Consider the following 21,899-nt stretch of genomic DNA (forward strand, 5'->3'; position numbering starts at 1 on the left):
TTGCGTATTAGAAAAGCATATCGGTTTTGAACCAGAAAGGTGGGTTTACTCAATCAAGGAAGAAAACAGTAGGGTTGTTAGGTAAAATGAAACCCAAAAATCAATTAATTTCATGGACCAACTGGCTGTGTTTTCAACCCTTTGGTACTTTCCAAAACCCTTACGGTTTTTATGTCTTTTTAATGATATCCAACAATTATTTCTTAACACTATTGAAAACTAATATTGGTCCATTGATGCCCCAAATTTAGTCATTTATTAAATTATTTAAATTTAAGGCTTTTGGGTATATATGTGTAGAAATGTAAAGGTCCAAGTCCCATATCTTTGCATCTAAGTTCAATTAATTTAATAATCTAAATTTGGTTACAAATGTTGAAGTCTAAGATTGAAAAGGTTAAACATAAAATCATATACTCAATTTAATCATAAACCCTATTCAGAATCTTTTTCTTTTAATTTCGTTTCTAAAAGCAAAACCGGGTTGTGAGTTTTTTTTATTTTTTTATCCCAAGGTAGAGAGAGGAAATGAGGAAGGGTGAAGGGGAAAAACGGTTGGGGGCATGGAAGATGGCAGGGGCTGGTGTTGTGGGGTGAGCGCCGAGGTGAAGCAAAGACAAAAAGGAAGGGCATGGTGGGATGGAGTTGTTTCAGTATTGTATATGCTTCTACATGGTACTCATGGAGTAGAAGCCAGTACACAGATCACACACATTGGGATCCTTACAACCCCACAAATCCTGACCGTCCAATGTAACAGCGAAATATTCTCACTTGACTACACGTGCTTTCTATCCTTTTCCTTCCCTTATTAATCTTTGCTTCCATGCATGGAATTCTCCTCCAACTACAACACAGCCAGGCCAAGAGAGAGAGAAAGTGGAGATAGGTAGCCCGATTGATTCTGATTCTCCTTCAGCTTGGGGGTGTGACCCATTTCTGCAAATCTTGATTTTGCCTTGCAAACCCCTTTTGATTTTGGGAAGGTTTGGTTTGAGAGCGTGTAGATATGGGGAATTCTGAAGGGCTCTTTTTGGTGGGTTGGATCTTGTACTTTACAAAACTGTCACATCCCAATAGTTGATTCTCGTCTGGGAGTTGTGCAAAGAGGGAAACTTTATGATCTGTTTTGAGTCCTGCTTGCCAGATTTGAGGTTTTGGATCCGGGTCTGTTTCTGGGTTCCTCTGTTTCTTCGCCATTTGGGTCTTGTAGGTCAAGAAATGTAGCATTGTTTGGGAGGCTTGAGCTCGCATTGGGTTCTCTGATCTGGGTTCTTGTTTACTGGGTGAGTTTGGTTTTGAACTCTCGTTGATCGAGTCCATCTATGGAGGAGGAAGATCAGAAGACGAAGCATGTGTGCAAGCTCTGCAACAAGAGGTACCCTTCTGGGAAGTCCTTGGGGGGTCACATGAGGTCTCATATGATTGGGAATTCAGCTGAAGCTGCAGAGAGAAAGAAAATTTCATCTTTGAATGGTGGGAGAAGCAGCAAGAAGGAGTCAGGGTTTGAAGGTGGTGGGCATTCTGCATACGGTCTCAGAGAGAACCCTAAGAAAACATGGAGGCTGGCTAATTCAAGGAGTGGTTCACAGCAAGAGAATGTTTGTAAAGAATGTGGTAAAGTGTTTCAGTCTTTGAAAGCTCTTTGTGGTCACATGGCTTGTCACTCTGAGAAGGAGAGACTTTCAAGCAATTTGGAAGATCATTCTTGGACCAATGCTAGCCAGAAACCAGTAATGGATAGGCGAAAGAGGTCGAAAAGGACGAATTTTAACAGGACTCTTGCTGTTTACCCTTCTCCATCTGTTTCTGACACTGAGCAAGAGCAGCAAGAGTTGGCTATTTGTTTGATGATGCTGTCTAGGGATTCTGGGCATTGGGGTGGTTTGAATTCGCTTGTGTATTCTTCAGACAACAATTCTGTGGTCTTAGAGGCCAAATCATCCTCTATTGATATGAGAATTTGTAGGGGAGAAGATATGAATTGTGTTTCTGATGGTGATGAGATTGTGGAGACGAAGAAATTAGGAGATGGGAAGTCAAAATCTGCTGTTTTGGACTCTGAGGCTGGTCCGTTTGAGAATTCTGATTCTGGGTATTTTATGAATGGAGCCCAGAGGGTTGAATCAGATGTTTCTGTGGATGGGGTTTTCAGGAATGTTGAATCTCTGGAGCTTAAACTGGAAGATGGATCTGGGTTTGATGTGTTTGGTGCTGAATCTGGGAAGGGTTTAAAGAGACTCAAATGTATGAAAGCTGGATTGGGGAAGGATTTGAAGAGACCCAAATGTGTGAAAACTGAATTGGGAAAGGGTCTGCTCAAACAAGAAGGATATGATCGGGTGAATAGAGCTTCAGTGGAGTACGATTTGAGTAAGAGAGCTAAGAATGATTCTTACTCAGAAGAGAATGTTCGGAAGAGAAGCAAGTATCAATGTCTGACTTGTAACAAGACCTTTCACTCTCACCAGGCTCTTGGGGGTCACAGAGCCAACCATAAAAGGGTGGAAGGATGCAATTCATCGAACTATGAGAGCATTGAGAACAGCATAGAGACTGATACTTGCCCTGGCCCTACACCCCATAAGAAGCTAGCTCGATTTGGCAGTGGAAAAACCCCAATTGCTCAGGATTTGTCTGGCAAAGCTGAGAAAAAGATCGGGTCAAGGAAAAGCAATGGGCACATGTGCCCAATCTGCTTCAAAGTTTTCCGATCAGGACAAGCTTTAGGTGGTCATAAGAAGTCCCATTTTGTAGGAGTTTGTGAAGACGAAAACAGTAGGACTTTAGTAATCAAGCAAGAGCCTCTTGAGATTCCTGGTCTCATTGATCTTAATCTTCCTGCTCCTATTGAGGAAGAAGCTAATGAGCATGTTGGGTTCATGATATCATAGGTTGCTTGCAGACAGCAGCTAGCAGCTATCATGAGTTGCTGGTGGGTCTGATTTGTGACTGAATTTTTTGGTGGATATGGTTCCATGGAGATGCAAGAGTGTACAGTCAAGTTCCTTGATGTTTTTTTATTTCTATTTTCTCCCCAGATCCAAGAATGTCTTCCAGAGGTAACTTCTCCATCTGCTGATCCTACTGCAAGAAGCAGTTTTGCTTGCCCTTGGAAATTATTCTTTGTTTCCATCTTTTGTTCAGGAATTTCAAGTTCTTTTGACGTGTTCCACCCTGAAACTTGATGTGATAACTGAGCTTTTATGTTTCGTCTCAAATACAACATTTTTAAGGAATTGAGCAGCCTTGTGAAGACACTGAATTAGGGCATCTATACTGTGCAGGCTCTGTTTATATTGCAGTTTCAAGGAACAAGGGCTTCTAGTTTCACTTTTAGTCCCTTTTTTCAATTCAATCTTTTATGTGTTTCTAAGTTTGTGTCTGACTATTGAAGTGTTTTTCTCATTTTCTGCCTGCTTTTCTTGTTAGAAGTTGAAAATTTCTGGTTCTGATGATAAGTTTTGTTTTGAAACTACATTCCCAAGATCTCATGTTTTCATTCTTATTTGGTTTTCATATATGTTTGACAGCTCAAGATAAGACTACTGACGATTATTAGGGAAACATGGCCTATGGGGTTGAAAGACATGACACCCTTTCACTACTGCACACAGTTCTCACCTAAAAACGCGCTAGGAAGTAGAACTGCTCTCTCATGGATCAGTTATTGATACTGCATCCTTGAACCGAGTTTGCAGATTTTGGGGTCAAAACAGTGGCTGGCTGGCTGGCGCCCATGAGGAAGTCATTCAGCAGAAAGAGGATCAAGGGCTTGTTAGGAAGCTGAATCCTCTTTGTGAAACAGTTGTGTTATCATCAACACTTCCCTGTTTAGAATTTTAGTCCCTATCCCGACAAAAAAAGAACAACTAATTGGGGCCCTTCTCGTTGAAATGGGAAATATCAAGTAGTTGGGGTGCTTTAAGTTTGAAGATTGGGGAGGGATGATTAGTGTGTGGAATCATGGGGAAAAAAAAGCCGATAAACCTGAAACTATTTGTATTATTCAACATGGAGTGTGAGCTCAAGTTGGTTGTATAGTCACCTACCATTACACATGACAATACATCTTATTGCTCTCTCCCCCTCTTTGTTATCCCTTTTCCCCCTTTAGTTGACACTCTGGCAAAATTCGTCTCTTTAGTCATCACGCCGTGTCCTTTACTGATTTATTTTTTGCCGTTCTATTCTGAGGACCACTTTAAGCTGTCATTGGAGTGAATAGAGAAGCAACGAGCAACTTTTGCTTGAATAGACTGGTTTACTTCGATGAAATGGTTGCACTTTAGCTAGACAAAGCTCGCTCACTCACTCACCCTGTTCAAGAGACTTAGCGATGTTAAATCGTTGATTACTTTCGTTTGGTAGTCTGGTAGTCTGGTAGAGGATTATTGGAGTCATGGAATTCTAGACTGTAAAAATGTGATGGGAAACACTACAAAAAGTCACATTGTCTCTCTTGCTTTGTTCTATCTCTTTGTTTTCACTCAGCTCAAGTGGCTGGGACTTGAAACAACTTTTCCCAAAAGCTAGAAAAAGGAATACGACTGCTAACACTGATTAGGGTTGATTAGGGTGCCTTGAAAAATTCTGGTCAACTGTAGTTTGCTTTTCCGAAAAGAGGGTTAAATATTTTGATCCAGATTAGGTACCCTGTGCTGTGTGATCCGATCATCATGTCGGTCCATTAGGCCCTACCAATGTTTTTAACTATTTAAATTTATTCTTAAACATAGGTCCCGCCCGATAATCCCGAACAAAATGATGGGTCTAAAGATTAATGAAACCTAGGTTGGAGCCAAGAAATTGGAAGATGGAATCGGACAGAAGTCACTGGTTTTGGATACATCTATTTTTGAAGCATCACTTTCTGGAGATGCTCCTCAACAATACCTAAATGCAAATGTAGATTCATAAAACATTATTTGTGGTCTGATGACATGGGGCTTGTTCTCTCTCTGGGCCCTGTTCTTTAAGACCTGGTCTTGGCCCAGGACTGATGGCTCAGAGGGGTCCAGGGGGTTTAGGCCTGGCTTATGTTCGGATGGGTTTTTTTGGGGCACCTGTCTTCCTCCATCCCCAATAAGACGTGTTTGTTAACATCCCATGTCGGGGTTGGGTTTTATAGTGCCAAACTCCACGTTTTATAGATAAAAAGAAAATGCTGAACTTTTAATCAAGATCATTCAATTAAATGATTAAATTTAGAAGGAATGGGTATGAGAATCAGACAGGGTATTCCAATTGATACTGGGCCTGTAGGTGGCCCAACCTGCAATAATTTATCAACATTAGGAAACTACTTGGAAAGCTTGGGCTTCCAAGGATCAATTTGTTGGACTAGACTGTTAAGCTTGGGCCTCTACATGGGCCATGGCTGTAGTGTGAGCGAGCTGGGCCCAATCTAACTTCAGCCTGATTTGAGATATCTCAACCCAACCTATATGGTCAAATTGGGCCTGGGTTAAGGCTTCATCAACTCGACGATGAAAATATGAATTTCCATGAGAATATTGATGGTTTGATTTTCTGGATGCATTCACACAGAGAAATTTTTATAAAAATAAAAAAATAAAAATACAAGGTAATAAAACTATATATAAAGCATAAAATAATAAAATTTAGGTATAAAGCAATGAGGCGGGAGTTACACATTCAACATCAGCTGACTAACTAATCATCATTAGATTTCAATCAGTAGGATGAGGAGGATGTGGTTCAAATTAAGCGTCTATCCATTCATTGTTGGCTCCATTACCACCACTCAACGCTTTTTCTTATCAATTCAACCCTCAATCTCAAACTCACTTTATTGGAACACCAACTCATAATCAAACCACTTTTCAATAATTCACTACCATTCCAAACTCATTTAGAATATAAAATTTAATTTCATAGAAAAAAATTGTATAGAAAATGACTTTAGAGTAATAATTTTTTATTTTTATACCAACATTTTAAATCATTATTAATGGGTATAAAAACATACATTTTTTTAATAAAAAATATATTTCGCAAGTAATTTGATTTTTTTTTTTTTTTTGCAAGGAATTCGGGTCAATAGCATTATTGAAAATGAGGATAACGAGAAAAAAAACGAGGATAATGAGAGGGAATGAGGAAAAGCAGACGTTAACTGCCAAACGGTCCTGTCGAACGAGGAATCGGCGAGGAAATGGAGGTGAGATCTCGATCGAATGAAGCGGCCGGATAAAGCGGCGCCTTTTTCTGTCAGCTAAAAGTACGGCGCTGAGCCAGGCGAACGGTTCACGGCACGTGTGCGATTCTCACTGGTTGCCTTCTGATTACACCAAATAATACCCCACTTGTGAAAGTGTAGTATTCCACGCGCTTCCTATACCTACAATTTTTTTTTTAATAGTTATTTTTAAATTTTAAATAATATAATAAAAATAACATTTTCCTTAAAAAAATTGAAAATTAGAGAAAATAAGATAACTGGAAAATAGAAAAAATTTAAGGGAAAGGCGTGGCGATTTTCCACTTCTTCTCATTTTAACAATATTGAAGTAATTTCTATTATTGTTCAATATCGTCTGTAAAATACTTTTATTAAAAAAGAATAAAAAAATTTGCTTCCAGTTATTTGGGGAAAAATATATGAGTTTGCTTGTAAACTGTTTTTAAAACATATTTTTATGTTTTAATTTTTAAAATATAAAATAGTTTTTAACTTATAAAATATAATTCACAAAAATTTTATTAAAAAATGGTTTTCTAAAAATTTGGTTTAAAAAAAAATATTATTTTATAAAATAAATTTAAGATACTTTTCATACTTTTTTGTAATAACTAAAAATATAAAGAATATTTTTAAAAGAAAAATAAGATTAAAAAAAAGCTTAAAATAGTTTTTTAAGTTCTTTTTTATTGAATAAAGAAAGTCAAATATTAATATCAATTAATGTAATTAAAGTTAATTGATTTATTATATTGGTTAATATTAATGAGTTATTTTCAATTAAATATAAAAAATTAAAATTTTAATTTTTTTTATTCAATTAAAAAATAAACGTAATCTTAAAGTGTTTTTTTAATTAAAATATTTATAAATATTAGAAAATTGTAAAGTGTGATTAAAGGGTCAAAGCTTGACCCTAATTGATATTCATCCACGTAAATATATAGTACATCAAGCAAACCTAATTAAGGGAAAACCGTGAGTTTAGGAAACAATCCTAAACAATAGCAACTACTTTCCTAGAATACTTTCCTAGAATATATCATAATATCTCAATCGTGAGTTTAGGAAACAATCCTAAACAATAGCAACTACTTTCCTAATATACTTTCCTAGAATATATCATAATATCTCAACACCCTCCCTCAAGTTGGAGCATGAGGTTCAAAAATGCCCAACTTGGCAAGAAGATAATCAAATTGTTTCTTTCCAAGAGCCTTTGTAAAAATATCTGCCAATTGTGTAACAGTAGGAACATATGATGGAGCAATCAAACCATCTGTTATCGCATCCCGGACAAAGTGACAATCAACCTCAATGTGTTTGGTGCGTTCATGAAATACTGGATTTTTGGCCATATGAAGGGCTGACTGACTATCACAAAAGAGCTTGATTGCCTTTGGGTGGTGCACACCCAAGCTCAGAAGCAACCCCTTCAACCATTTGAGCTCACAAGTAACTGCTGCCATAGCTCGGTATTCCGCTTCTGCAGACGAGCAGGAAACTGTGTGTTGCTTCTTTGTCTTCCAAGAAATAGGAGATTGCCCAAGAAACACAAGCCATCCGGACAAAGAGCGTCTAGTGACTGGACATGCTGCCCAATCAGAATCACACCAACCCTGTAGGGACAGATCACTATCTGCACGTAACAAGATACCCTGACCCGGAGTACCTTTCAAATAACGAACGACTCTCAAAGCTGCCTCCCAATGCTCAATTCTAGGCTCATGCATAAATTGAGATAATATATGAACCGAGTAGGCCAAATCTGGACGGGTCACTGCCAGATAAATGAGTCGACCTACTAATCTGCGATAGGACTCAGGGTTCGACAAGAGCTCCCCATTTGCGAGTCCTAATCTGTGATTTTGCTCGATCGGGAAGCCACACGGCTTGGCTCCCAGTAATCCGGCCTCCGATACAATGTCAAGTGTGTACTTGCGTTGACACAAGAACAAACCAGCCGAACTCCTGGCCACCTCGATTCCGAGGAAATACTTCAAAACACCAAGATCTTTCATCTTAAAACAATCACTGAGATAGGCTTTAAAGGTCTTAAGAGCAGCGGAATCATTCCCAGAGATAATAAGATCGTCGACATACACTAGCACATTTATTTGAACATTACCCGTAGTGTAAGTAAAAAGAGAATAATCAGAGTAGGATTGTAAGAAACCATATCCTTTAAGAGCCGTGACCAACTTGGAAAACCAACATCTCGGAGCCTGTTTCAACCCATAAAGTGATTTCCGTAACCTGCAAACCAAGTTCGGATCGGAACGCTCAAATCCTGGGGGTAGCTTCATATACACTTCCTCCTCAAGATCTCCATGTAAAAAGGCATTGTGAACATCCATCTGATGAAGTTCCCAATTTTTCGAAGCCGCAATAGCCAAGAAAGCACGCACCGTAGTCATTTTGGCAACTGGAGAAAATGTCTCATGATAATCAATACCAGCTTCTTGATGATTCCCCAAAACTACTAATCTGGATTTGAGCCTTTCAATATCACCGTTTGAGAAGTACTTGGTTCTGTAAACCCACTGACTTCCCAAAGCACGCTTACCCTTTGGAAGAGGTTCAAGAGTCCACGTACCATTTTCCTCCAAAGCCCGAATCTCCTCATGCATTGACTTTTGCCAACCGACATCTTTCATAGCCTCTTTAAATGACTTAGGATCATTGCTCGAAATAATAGTTGCAAGAAACTTTCGATAATGTACAGAAAAATTGTCACAATTTATATAATGTGCTATGGGATAAGGAGTACCTGAGGGATGCTGTGGAGACGGAGTGGCGGGAGATGGACTTTCAGCAACCACCGTATGAGTAACAAAATCTCGTAATAGAACCGAAGGAAATTTATCCCTCATTCCCTTTCCCATAGGAGCAGACTGCCCATTGCTTGAATTGTCAAGTCCAAGTGAATCAAGCCCAACAGTGGGAACAACTTCCGGCCCAGGTGAAAGAGGCGCTGAAGAAGCCTCGGGATTTTGTGTTTGGGCTTGTGGGTTAGGCAAATCAGCATCATCATCGACAAAATCAGCAAAATCACTATCAATTTCAACATTTACCGTAGGCACAATGTTTTCCGGAATAATATTCACAGCACCCGGGTTACCAAACGGAAAAACATCCTCAAAAAACTTGACATCACGAGAAACAAATAATTCCTTGGTGTCCAAATCAAACAACTTCCACCCCTTCTTTCCAAACGGGTAACCCAAAAACACACATTTTCTACTTCTACTTGCAAATTTGTCACCTTTGGATTTTTGATCATGAGCAAAACTAAGACAACCAAAGGTGTGAATTGCCGCATATGAAGGAGGGGTGCCAAATAGGATTTCAAATGGTGTTTTATTGTGTAGCAAAGGAGAGGGAGTGCGGTTTATTAAGTGAGCAGCGACAAGAACACTTTCGCCCCAAAAATAAATAGGCAAATTTGCTTGAAAGCGTAATGCCCTCCCCACATTTAAAATATGCTTGTGTTTTCTCTCAACCCTCCCATTTTGTTGCGGAGTTCCCACACAAGAAGTTTGGAATAAAATACCAGTTGCAGAAAAATAGTCAAGTAGGCATTTAAATTCCGTACCATTATCACTTTGAACAACTTTCACTGTTTGAGAAAATTGTCGATCTACCATTGCAATAAAAGACATAAACATCCGAAAAACTTCTGTTTTGTCGACCAACAAATAAATCCACACAGCTCTTGAGAAATCATCAACAATAGTTAAAAAATAACGAGCTCCACAAGAAGAGACATGTTTATAAGAGCCCCACAAATCACAATGTATTTTCTCAAAAATTCTAGTTGCCTTATTGTCACTTAAAGGAAATTTGTCTCTAGGATGCTTAGCACGAAAACATATTTCACAAGCTTTGTTTAAACTACCCTTAAGATTGCTAACTGGAGGAAGTAACTTCACTACTTTCTCTGAAGGATGTCCCATCCTTTTGTGCCACAACTCCAAAGTGGATGCTGCGTTGTGGACAGAAACATGTTGTACCGAATCACCTTCAGCTCCACCGAAGTAGTAAAGTCCATCTCGCCTAACTCCCGTTCCAATCAGCTCCCTGGTGTGGTCCTGTATAGCACACATATAAGAGTTAAATTGGACAATACAATGTAAGTCATCAGTCAATTGTGAAACCGAAAGTAAATTGCAATTGAGTTTCGGCACATAAAGAACGTTTTGAAGAGTGATGTTATTCGACAAACGAACGGAACCAGATTGGGTCGCAACAACAGATTCACCATTAGGAAGGCCAACCGGACACTCAAACAACGCTATAGTATCAAATAACCAAGATAAATTACCGGTCATGTGATGAGTTGCCCCGGTGTCAATGATCCATGACTTCGTGTCAAACTTACCATTCAACCTGTCATCCAGAACTTGAGCATTACCAATTAAGCCCGCAAGAGCTTTCCATTGTTTGGGCAAAAAAGGTGAATTCATCTCCCTTTTAGGTGGCGACAATGGTGGTTGTTCATCGTCGCCGGCCATTGTTTTATTGTGTGTGCATGTCAGCGCTCTGATACCATGTAAAGTGTGATTAAAGGGTCAAAGCTTGACCCTAATTGATATTCATCCACGTAAATATATAGTACATCAAGCAAACCTAATTAAGGGAAAACCGTGAGTTTAGGAAACAATCCTAAACAATAGCAACTACTTTCCTAGAATACTTTCCTAGAATATATCATAATATCTCAATCGTGAGTTTAGGAAACAATCCTAAACAATAGCAACTACTTTCCTAATATACTTTCCTAGAATATATCATAATATCTCAACAAAAATATTTTTAAACCTATACACCTTGAGAAGTTATTTAACAAATAAACCTTAGATGAGAAGAAAAGTGCTTGTTTAGAGCTCAATTCATGAAAAGTGGTGTGAAAAGAGATTCTTCAACTTTCCATGAGAATGGAAAGGAGATATTTTAGAAGTCCCAGAAAAAGTGGTTATATGACACCAAATTAATTCTCCAATACTCATAAATTAATGCATCACCGACTTTATGGAATTCATTTCCCCACTGCAAATACATTTGTCCTTTTTGTAACATTTTAATAAAAATTTGATTAGTATCAAAATTAAATCCTCTCTCTACTCTACTAAGCCATCCTACATCAAACACATTTTTAAATGATATCCCTTTAATACTCACACATGTCGCATATATATTTGAGTCATGTTATTTTTATATTTAATATTTAAAAATAATTATTATTATTTGTCTCATTTTAGTGGGTTGGTTGAGAAACCCAAATGGTTTTGAATTTTTTTTTTTTCTTTTTTTTGTCTGAAGCGGGAGATAAATGGAATCATTAATGGTAGTGGGCGTACATGCATTAATTTCGTTTAGTTTCTATCAAAATTTCACTTTATCCAGGTTAGGTCAATTTTCAATGGTCATTGTCCCCGAGGGAGGGAGTCAGGTGGTACAAAATTTGAATAGAGGGGGGGGGGGGGGGGGGGGGGGTGGGGTGTGGGTGCATATAGGAATGAAAGCCTGTCCATATCATACGTCATCCATCCAGTCCCCACCTCCTTATACTTGTCCTTGCCTAATTGAATTAGGGCATTGTCTGAAAACACTTCAGAAAATGCTTCCCAACTCAAATATAAAAAAATATCTTAAAATAATTCAATGAGCTTAGTGAGAACTGAGAAGAGCTTATCACTTAAAAAAATAAAGACTTATTATGAAAGTTAAGAATATGTTACTTTTCTTAAAAGCTCTATTTTGATTTATGCATGGAGTTATTTTATATTTATAAAATAATATTAATACTTCTGTTAAAGTTATAGCACTAAAACTTAAAAAAAAAAAAAAAGAAAAAAAAAGAAAAAAAGAGGAGAAGTTATCTCTTGTGACAGCTTGACTGCAAATAACTTAGCACCCCGCCATTGCTAGACATAGGGCCTACTATTGCATAAAGAGCCAACTAGAATCTCAAATTATATAATGAATACCAAATTTTAGGTAAGAGCAATTAAAGCCCGTTTAGAAATTAGTTTTAAAACAGCTTTCTAGTTTAATAAATTTTTAATGAAAAATCAATTTTTGAGAATTTCTTTTGAAAATAATTTAACATTTAGAGTAAATTTGTTTTCAAAAATATTATCAAACAAACTATTAATATAACAAGAAAAGAAAAAAAAGAAAGGAATGTATACAATGGTTTAAATCTATCGATTTAATTTCTTAAAATTTCAAATAAATTGATCTGTGATTTCAACCCATTCTTATGATATCACATACCACATGAATATTCCTCAAACTGGCTAACATAATTCCTAAAAGAAAAGTTCTAACTGTAATATTATTTTAACCATCTTCTTCATGGGTTTTTTTTTTTTTTATGGTTATAAACAACAATTGTTGTAAAGTATGGTACTATCAAAAGTGATTTGGTTACGTGATGTTTTGCTTCCTAAAAGATTATTATAAAGTATAGTACCATCAAAGTTCTAGCTTGGTTCTTGAAAAGTTCATGCAAAATTTTTTGTTTCAAAGGAAAGAAAAAAATTATCATTTTATCCATAGAAAAGTTCGAAAAAAAAAAAAAAAAACTTGCAAAGAAATATTAAATATAAGAAAATCATATTTTCCTAAAAAAATTTCTCTTTATATTTAATTTCAAGGCACCTCAAGAGAAAAAAAACGGAGATGAAAAACTATGAAGAAAAAAAATAAACAAAATTTATAAGTTTATTTTATTTGATTTTAAAAAAGTTGAAGGAAAGGAAATTAAATTATATAGTATTTTCTTCATCTTCCCTCACTTTTAATAGGAAAAAAAAAAGCAAAAAAAATCTTTAACAATTTTCCTCTTTTTCTGAGTGCTTTTCTGCATCCCTTTTAACTATTTTTCCTTTCTTAATAATTTTCAAAAATTAAATATAGGCTTAATAATTTTTAAGGACCAAATATAATATTAAAACATGGCTTAAGAAATAATGTATTTTTTTTTTTTTTTTTTGGTATTTTGATATTAGTATCTAAAAAACATTTTAGTAAGTGGGTGTTTGTAGATACATCAAAATTGTAAAATTGAGGAGAAGTCTTAAATGCTGAAATTTACAGTAGAATAACTCAGAAGACTCCTAAAGAAGTAAATTTGAGATCAGGTCACCGTCCACTGTACGTCTGGAAAAAGAGACCAGTGGAGCATGACACTTTTCATTTATTGTTTAGAGAAAAAGCGAGCGGTGAAAGCAGCATCATGTCGAGGTGAAACCATGAAAAAAAAAAGGGCAAAGAAATGTAAAAAAAAGCCATGTCGGCTGCCTCTGAAGCAACATCGAATTCCACGCTTCTGAGACGCTGAGACCACCCACCAACTCCCCTCAATTCATTGTCTTTTCTTCTCTCTTTCTTTTTCTCTCTCTTTTTCTTTCTTCTTTACTTCTTTCTCATTTCCAAAATTTTCAGTCACGTACGACCCATGAAGAGAACTAAGAAAGATAAAAAAGAAGAAGAAGAGAGAAGTAGTGTTCTGAATTCTGGGTCTTCTACAAAGTTAATCATAGGAAAGTCAATTAACAACAATATGGTGAAGGAATCAATCAAAGACCGATTGTTCTACTGTTTCTAAAGTTGGAGCTGCCAGCCAACCTAAAGGTGAAACGAAATAAGGATCTGCAGTGGTAAAGGCGATGGACGATAACTAGATATGTTACTATGTATATATATACATACATATATATATATATATATATATATATATATTAATCCTCGTACAAAATGATTGTTTGAGATGTATGTATCCAAGCAATGACAGTGTCGACCTTGTGCTCAATGCTTGGTACATATAGGTGTATGTGATATGGAGTAAAAAGGGATCACTTCTGGCTTGGGATGGCTTCATGGCTTCCTTACAAAATGTTCCGTACAGAGTTGAATCCATAGGCTCTAGTCTCGGCACTACTGCATGGCCTGTGCACATTCAGAGTAGCATAATGAAATCAACCCAACATGGTATCAGTAGTAAATTGAAGTAATGGTTTAATTATCAAGTTGAATAGAGCTCGATATTTAGTTAGATAGGTAGCTTGGCATGAGATACAAGGCATCCATGGAGTGGTCGCGTGGGGCCACCCCATCTGACACGAGCCATTGGGGGTTTTCCATTTTCTTTTTGGACTGGACATCGGGTGAGTTGTATGTGTATGGTGCACAATGATGTGAACCCAAATCTTTGGTGTCACCTCAGAATAATGGTTTTTACTACTGAGGAGAATCATTTTGATGATGATCTTTGACCTGGGTTGCAGATGATATTCTTCTAGATATAGTGGTACCACTGCATGGGTTCCCCTCAAGTTTAACAGCTACCTTAAGAAATATAAAAAAAAGGCAATTTTAACTAAATAACAAATCCCTTTCTGAATAACTAGATATAACTCCTGAATTCTTTCATGCCATATAAGTTCAGAGTCTACTGACTTTAATGCGCTTTTTAGGTTTTATAGTTATAAAAAAAGGCCGTTTATATGGAATAGTTCCAAAGCATTCTAGTGGGGGTTACTAGAAATCATCATCCATTTAAGTCAATTCCAACCACAAATGTTTATATGGAAGTTCTTTGAATTTGAATGTATACTAGATGAGAAAGCATTACAAAGTGGAAAATAATCAGGATAAAAGGCAATCTAAGAGCACTAAATCCTACAAGAACTACATGCTTTCAGTAATTAATGATGATGCATGGTCGAGAGAAACAAGGAAACATACAGTATACATCACAAACAAGACAACATATGATTCAATCACCAACTATGTAGGTTTACGGGTCAAATTGGGATTTCATTTATCATATATAAATCGTTTCGGGGCAGGTTAGGGCCAGTCAACATAGACGTACCATTCATGCAAGTGGGGTGATCGCCAGTGGGGTTACATGTCAAGGGCATCTCACCACAATTTGAGACTAGTCAGTGTTGTCCACACATGCAGAAGCTGAAATTCCTTAATTGGATAAAAGTAAACAAGCCATTGATGAACTAAAAATAAGCACTCTGATCATAAAAATAATATATACGGATCTTAACTAAATTGCCCATCAAACCACTCAGAACACGTGTAGGGCCTCACTGAGATATTGATCAAAATATAATATTTCATCATTCGGTGGATACTTTATTTTACATTAAGGAAGTTAGGCATGCAGAGCCAATTATGATAATGCAATGAGCTAAAAAAGTGTAAATACCAAAAGCCTTGATTCAATGAACCAAAATCTAGGACAAGATCACTTGCTAAATGATGTGGGCATGTTGGGATAAATGCGAGATGTTAATTTACCTTTCAATCCTAGACCTGAGTATGACTATTCAACCCACCAAGAAATTATACGTTTCACAGGCCACTTGCTGTGTGTGCAAACTTTCCTTTAAATCATTTCCCCTTTTCCAACATGCCCACATGGTATTTTTCCAAGGGATGCAAAATGGTATTTTTCCAAGGATTTCAACTTATTCGTGGATAATAAAAGATGGTAATTCAACTTGGGTTCGTTTGGTTTATCACGGAATGTCATTATTAATTATCTGCTAAAGATTCTAAAGTTTCAACACAAAGTCAAACAGGGCTTATGGACTAATATGAAAAGAGGGTAGTTCGATCTTTCTAGATTGGATTTTGACTATAACACATCCAAATAATTTGTATTCACATAATTCAAATAATGGGCATGAATTACAGAAGTCAAGTGAACGAGTCTATACCGTCTTTTTCTCTTCATCCATTGCGCATTCCAGGAGGCACCATGTCCCCAAGCAGTCCTTCATCAGTGGGAAGCTGTGGGCTTGGCTCAGCCAGTGCGCGTGCTTCTCTAGCTTGGGCTGGGACTTGGTGTGACTGTGCCATGCTACCACTATGAGAAACTTCACGGTGGAACGACATATCTGGATAATAAAAGTGTGATGTTAATGGAGGGGTCATACGGCCATCAAAGGTAACCTCTTGACTAATGACTCCACCGCGGGGGAATCCAACTGTATGATGACAGTGTTGGCCTTCATATGTAGTGATTACGATGCTGGGATCCTCCGAGGAGCGTTCAACTCTTTTCTTCACCGTGCATTTGCTGTTTGTGCACCGGTAATAGCTCCTGCAAAATGTGTGAATAAAATTAATCTTTTTTCAATACAAATCCAATTTATCTGCTATATAACTAGCTAACAAGATTTTTTTCCAACCCAAGAGATCCCAGAATGCAGCCAAGAAAGGTGATTAATCTAGGCATATAAAACAATCCAGACTTTAATATGCCATGGAAAAATAAATCATTAATCTATAGAATGAAAAATAAAGGTTAAAATATACGTTCAATCAGTTTGATTTTATGTAACGATTTTGCGAACTGCTTATGGTTTTGGGCATATCAAGAAGACCCACAAACTTCATGCAAGAAATTGGTTGAATTGCTGAAATTGACTGTAACAGTTGTTGAGCTACAGAAGCTAAATTAAATTAAAGGAGCCACAAACCTAGGAAAAGGACTATTTTTAACAGCCTTTTGTCCATACTTCCGCCAGCGATAGCCGTCTTCAAGATGATCAACTTCACTCTTGGTCATAAACGCAAAGCGCGGCTGCCTAATTCGCTTTTGCCCCTTCTTCCGCCCTTTACTCCTACAGAATATTTCACCAAAAATTATCAAATCAAAACTAAATCTTTACTATAAGACAACTGTATTAACGAAAATTTGTCGCAAGTATTTCCAATTGAAATTTTTAGTGATTCCAAAGCGACTAAAGGTAAATTCTAGAAATTTTATCATTGAATTGAAATTAAGCCAATTCTATCATAATTGACAATGTTACAGAAAAGAGAAGTATCCAAGGATGTAGGCATTGAGGTGTTCTATCAAAACAAGAACAAGAAGGCCACAAAAAAAAGAAGGATGTCGATCCTATGTATAATTGATAGACAAAATGAAATCAAAGATGTGGAAAAGCAACAATCATATCAAATATCTGTTCTCCAACCATTGTAATAAATGGGTGTAACGAATCCATTAATGCATTGTTGTACAAGGCATAAAAACTTGATCATTTCATAGGGTTTTCACAGCATTGAGACACCGCGCCCATTGGGTTCTACACACCTAAAAAAAAAGATAGAGAGAGAGAGAGAGAGAAAGGAGGAGAGGAATCAGTATACTGGCAGAATATTTACAGAATTTTAAAAAGTGCCGGCATGCATTAATTGTAAGTAATATTATAAAATGAAGTGAAAAATCTTCATCACATGGAATGAGAATAAAATGAAGATGATATAACAGTTGGAGATGGTGGAAGAGAATATACATGATGTGAGGAGTGAATTTTGAGGTAGAGGAAATGACTTTCATGCTCATAAACAAACAGCTTTACTTCTGGAAATAGATCATAAGAAACAGCAGAATAAAAAGCAAATAATTTGAGTGCAGGTGCTCATAAGCAAAGGGGAAAAAATCTAGGGGTTGTTTTTTCAAAAGGAAGACTCCGATTATTCGCTGAAACGAAAAAGGTTGCTGCACTGCACGCCACTCCCGCCGCAATGACGGCGGAGACGAAGGATTTGATAAATTGCAGAGAGGCCCCTCTATTAGACGGAATTTGTGTAGCGCCACCACTTGCCGACTTGCGTTTAGAATTTGACGTTTATGGAGCGTACGGACACGAAATGGCATTCGGTTTTATTTTTCTTTATTTTAATTTATTTCTTCTTTTTGGACTTTCTTTTAGTTGACGGATTTTTATTTTGCCCATGGAAAAAGCAGTTAATTACGATTTAATCACGCGGACAACATGGAGTCCGTGAAACGCCCACTCACGGTATTTCAGGAGGCTTCCCGCCGCCGGACCCCGTCGACTTCTCCGGCGGATCCTCGCTGGAGCTCGAAGACACAGACGGATTCGACGTCGACGCGTCACCAGCTTTCTCCGCCGATCCGATTTGCGCTGCCGCGGCTGAACACTCCAAACCGCTGCTCTCTGCCAACGGCAACCTTCCCGCCAAATCTGAACTCTCGATCCGCTCCACGTCACCGAACCTCTCCGGCTCGAGACTCCTGTGGTGTGCCTCCTCCGGCTGCAGATTCCACCCAAACTCGCTCAGAATACTGCTCTCCTTATCACTGCCGAAGAAGTAGACACTGTCGGACTCAGCTCCCAGTGTCCAGCTCGAGTCTCCGGAGAAATCGTTTCCCGGATCGGGATTGTCGTTATCGTCCATGGCTCCTGCGACGATCTACAGTGGAGGCATGGAGAATTGGAGAGGATTCTCCAATTCCAGCGAGAATTGAAAGAGAATTCACGGCGAGCACGCGGAGAGAGAAACAAAGCTAGGGTTTTTGGAGAGGACGCGTAGGATATAGAACTTTTTTCAACAGCCTTGAAGGCTTTGTCCTGTAGATATAGAGAGAGAAAGAAATACACTCTAAAGAGGAATAATAGAGAGAAAAATGAAAGAGAAAAAAAAAAGAAGGAAAAAGGAGATAAAAGAAAAGAAAATAAAATTTGGGGCCGCCAACCTCTGAAATAGAGAGAGAAAGAGAGAGAGCACGGGGGATAGGCTGGTATTTGATTGAGTATGGATGAGCGAGAGCGTCCCCACGCGCATCTTTAAAAGTGTGCCCAGTTCTCTGATATTTTTTTCCGACGACTTTACCACATACTTTTGTTTTTCCATGCTACAGAGTTTTATATAATAATAATAATATTATTATTAGTTTTAAAAAAAAACCTAAATATCGATCCACCTCTAAGTTACTCTGTAGTTTGCCTGGACATCTATACACGTGAATAGAGGTTTTTTTTCTTAAATTATTATATAAAAATCATAGCTCATTAGTCTATTTCTGTCTCAACATTTTATTTCGACAGAGAAATCCCAACATTTGTATCTAAAAATTGCGTTTTATATCTTTGGTTTGGCCTATTTAAAGAATCACCAATAATTGTATTTTTAATTTTTTAAAAAATAAAATAAAATACCTCAATCAATTTGATGTTTACATGGCCAAGTCAAGTTTTTATTTTTTTTATATGAATGATATGATGATTTGTGATTGAATTACATTTTTTTATGTGGTACAAAAAAATAGTTTTTCAATACCCTATAAATACCCTTGATATAGAAAATTTTCAATTTGTCACATGTTTGTGATGCTAAAAAAACAATCCATATGTTTAATATTGGATAGTTCATAGATATTTATATATGATTTGGGTATCATATCGAGAAAGAATACGATAACTCTATTACGTTGATCAGATTTTGAATATATTTGCTATTTTTTATTTTATGTGAAGTAAATATGATAATTAATTTTTTTTTTCATGTAAATTTATAAGTTTTTGTATTTTATATAAAATTATATTATTTTATAATTTAAAAAATAAAAAATAGGAGTATATGGAATCCAACATTTACTATTTCATGCATTTTTTATGATGAATTAAACTTTTATGAAATGATCATTTATTTTTATTTATTTTTTAATTTATATCTAGATTAAATTTATAATCATTAAATCCCCTAGTTATAGGAATTTACATCAATTTCTATCTAATTTGCAACATAATAAATTATTATAATGAGAATAACATTTAATGAAAATTCTTAATTTTGACCATAACTTTAAATAAAAATGAGTTCATAATTACATTTTGAAAATTTATTCTAAAAAATATGATCCATTCTTAAATGTGGACAGACATCAATGAATCAAATGCATTTGAAAGGTTTTTCGAAACCACCATGAATTCTTTTTTAATTAAAATTGAGAAGAAAATTCAAATATAATAAAAATTATTAAAAAAATTGGTAGAAGTTATTATTCAATTTTAAAGCAAATTTCCTCCACTTCTAGATGCCCACGGAGTGTGTGGCCAACCGGTCAAGCCCGTTGTTAAAAAATCAACCACAAGAGCCTTACCGATTGAGAAACTTTAACCACACACATGAAGCTAGGTGTGTTGGCCACGCTCTCTCAAAATGCTTAGTTTGGTAATTGTCTTTCTAACAATGAGTTTTTGGCTCTTTCCTTTCATACTCACACACTTTTTTTTTTTTTTTCATTTTTCATTTTTGGCATTTATAATTCCAGTCTTTACACTCATAAATGGGCAGAAAAAAAAAAGTTTTCAATTTTAATATATCATTTGAATTGTTGATTATAAAATGAAAATTAATCTTTTCACATTATTATTGTTTAGAAAAAAAAAAAAAAAAAAAAAGAGAAAAGTAGTTGTTAGGATGTAAGAAAAAAATTACACTTTCACGTTGGATTCAAAGAAAAAGAGTGTGAGGTTGAAAATTGGATATGAATTGTTATTGTTGTTGTCCTTGTATTGAAAGGCCAATTTAGTTTTGTTTTCATTAATTTGATTTTGGACTATGGCCCACAAATCAAACTAATGATCTTGAAAATTAACCAAAAAGGATTGGATCCATTAATGTAAGAGGGACTTATTCAATTAATGGTGAATCGCCAAGTCACATGAAAACAATTTGATTAGTCAAATTAACTTGAGTCGTGTATAAAGGGTAAGAAAAATTTTATGGTGTCAATTCAGTATCCCCAAGTTTGAATTTGGGATATTCCGTGATAAGATTTGGATCATTGAATAAATATAAATGATTAATTTTATTCACGTCCTTTAGGTTATGTTTGGTTTTGGAAAATTTGATGGAAAACATGAAGAAAAGAATATAGAGATGAAAAGTAACAGAAAAAAAAAGGCAAAAAAAATTAAATTAAATAAATTATTTTTATATATTTCTTCTAACTCATTTTACTTCTTTCTTTTTATCGTAACAAAATTAAAAAATTAAAAATATATAAAAATTAAATTAATTTTAATTTTATTTTATTTTATTTTATATTATATTTTCTATAGCAAAATCAAATATGAAAAAATTATTTTTCTTAATATTTTCTTTTCTTTCTTTAATATTTTTCGGGAACCAAACATAGCTTTAAGATTTTGATTAATACAACTAAATCTCATTATTTTAAAATTTTGTCAAATATTTCATCTATTTTTTTATTTATTATTTTTACTCACATCCCTTTGTAAAAAAAAAAAAGTTAAAAAATAAAAATAATTTATTTTAAAAAAATCACTAAATAGATCCCCACTTAAAATAATTCATAAACTAGTGTTTCTCATCCATATAGAGACATCCACATCACAAAATCATAATTGATAACTATGGTTTTGTTTTTTTTTTTTTTAAATGGTCAAAACCGTAGATAACAACTATGGTTTTAAATATAAACTTAAAACCATAGTTGACAACTACGGTTTTAAAGATAAATTTTAAATCATAGTCATCAATTATAGTTTTATGTTTAAAAAAAAATTCAAAATGTCAATTAATAATTATCATTTATACGTAGAAAAAAGTTTTTAGGCCACATAGAGACTTACTAGTTTGGGAATTATCTTGGTAGATAATTTATTTTATAGATTTTTTTTTCAAAATGAATTATTTTTTCTTAAAATTTCAAACCAATAGAAGTCAAGTGTATTTAACCAAATCTCAAAGAGAAATGAGTGAAATTAACCATAAATATAAATAAATTAGATCAGCATACAAAACAATAAGTCCACACACATACAAGGTATAAGGTAATACATTGATAGGTATGAAACAATGGAAAAATAATATATAAGAA

At 35.6% G+C, this 21,899-nt stretch overlaps 2 protein-coding genes across 4 annotated transcripts; one reads left to right on the forward strand and one right to left on the reverse strand.

Annotated features, from left to right (window-relative positions):
- Positions 1 to 622: 622 nt before the first annotated feature.
- On the forward strand, positions 623 to 4,146 carry LOC100245765 (uncharacterized). The gene is made up of 2 exons (XM_002274459.4): positions 623 to 3,062; positions 3,534 to 4,146. Exon 1 carries the CDS (start codon positions 1,326 to 1,328, stop codon positions 2,892 to 2,894), a length of 1,569 nt encoding a protein of 522 aa, XP_002274495.1. The 5' UTR covers positions 623 to 1,325; the 3' UTR covers positions 2,895 to 3,062; positions 3,534 to 4,146.
- Positions 4,147 to 13,717: 9,571 nt separating this feature from the next.
- LOC100262937 (probable WRKY transcription factor 57) lies at positions 13,718 to 18,931 on the reverse strand. Of its 3 annotated transcripts, none has more exons than XR_785726.3 (5): positions 18,048 to 18,931; positions 16,717 to 16,860; positions 15,952 to 16,337; positions 15,090 to 15,184; positions 13,718 to 14,161 (listed from the first exon to the last, which is right to left on the reverse strand). XR_785726.3 is itself a non-coding variant. In XM_002274513.5 (4 exons), exons 1-3 carry the CDS (start codon positions 18,446 to 18,448, stop codon positions 15,965 to 15,967), a joined length of 918 nt encoding a protein of 305 aa, XP_002274549.1. In that variant the 5' UTR covers positions 18,449 to 18,931; the 3' UTR covers positions 13,718 to 14,161; positions 15,952 to 15,964. The 3 variants fall into 3 exon arrangements, 1 of the variants encoding a protein (XP_002274549.1); XR_785727.3 differs by having other exon boundaries at positions 15,090 to 15,193; XM_002274513.5 differs by lacking the exon at positions 15,090 to 15,184.
- Between the last annotated feature and the right edge of the window lie 2,968 nt (positions 18,932 to 21,899).

The sequence above is a fragment of the Vitis vinifera genome, chromosome 1 (genome assembly GCF_030704535.1).
Source record: "Vitis vinifera cultivar Pinot Noir 40024 chromosome 1, ASM3070453v1".
Classification (NCBI taxonomy): domain Eukaryota; kingdom Viridiplantae; phylum Streptophyta; class Magnoliopsida; order Vitales; family Vitaceae; genus Vitis; species Vitis vinifera.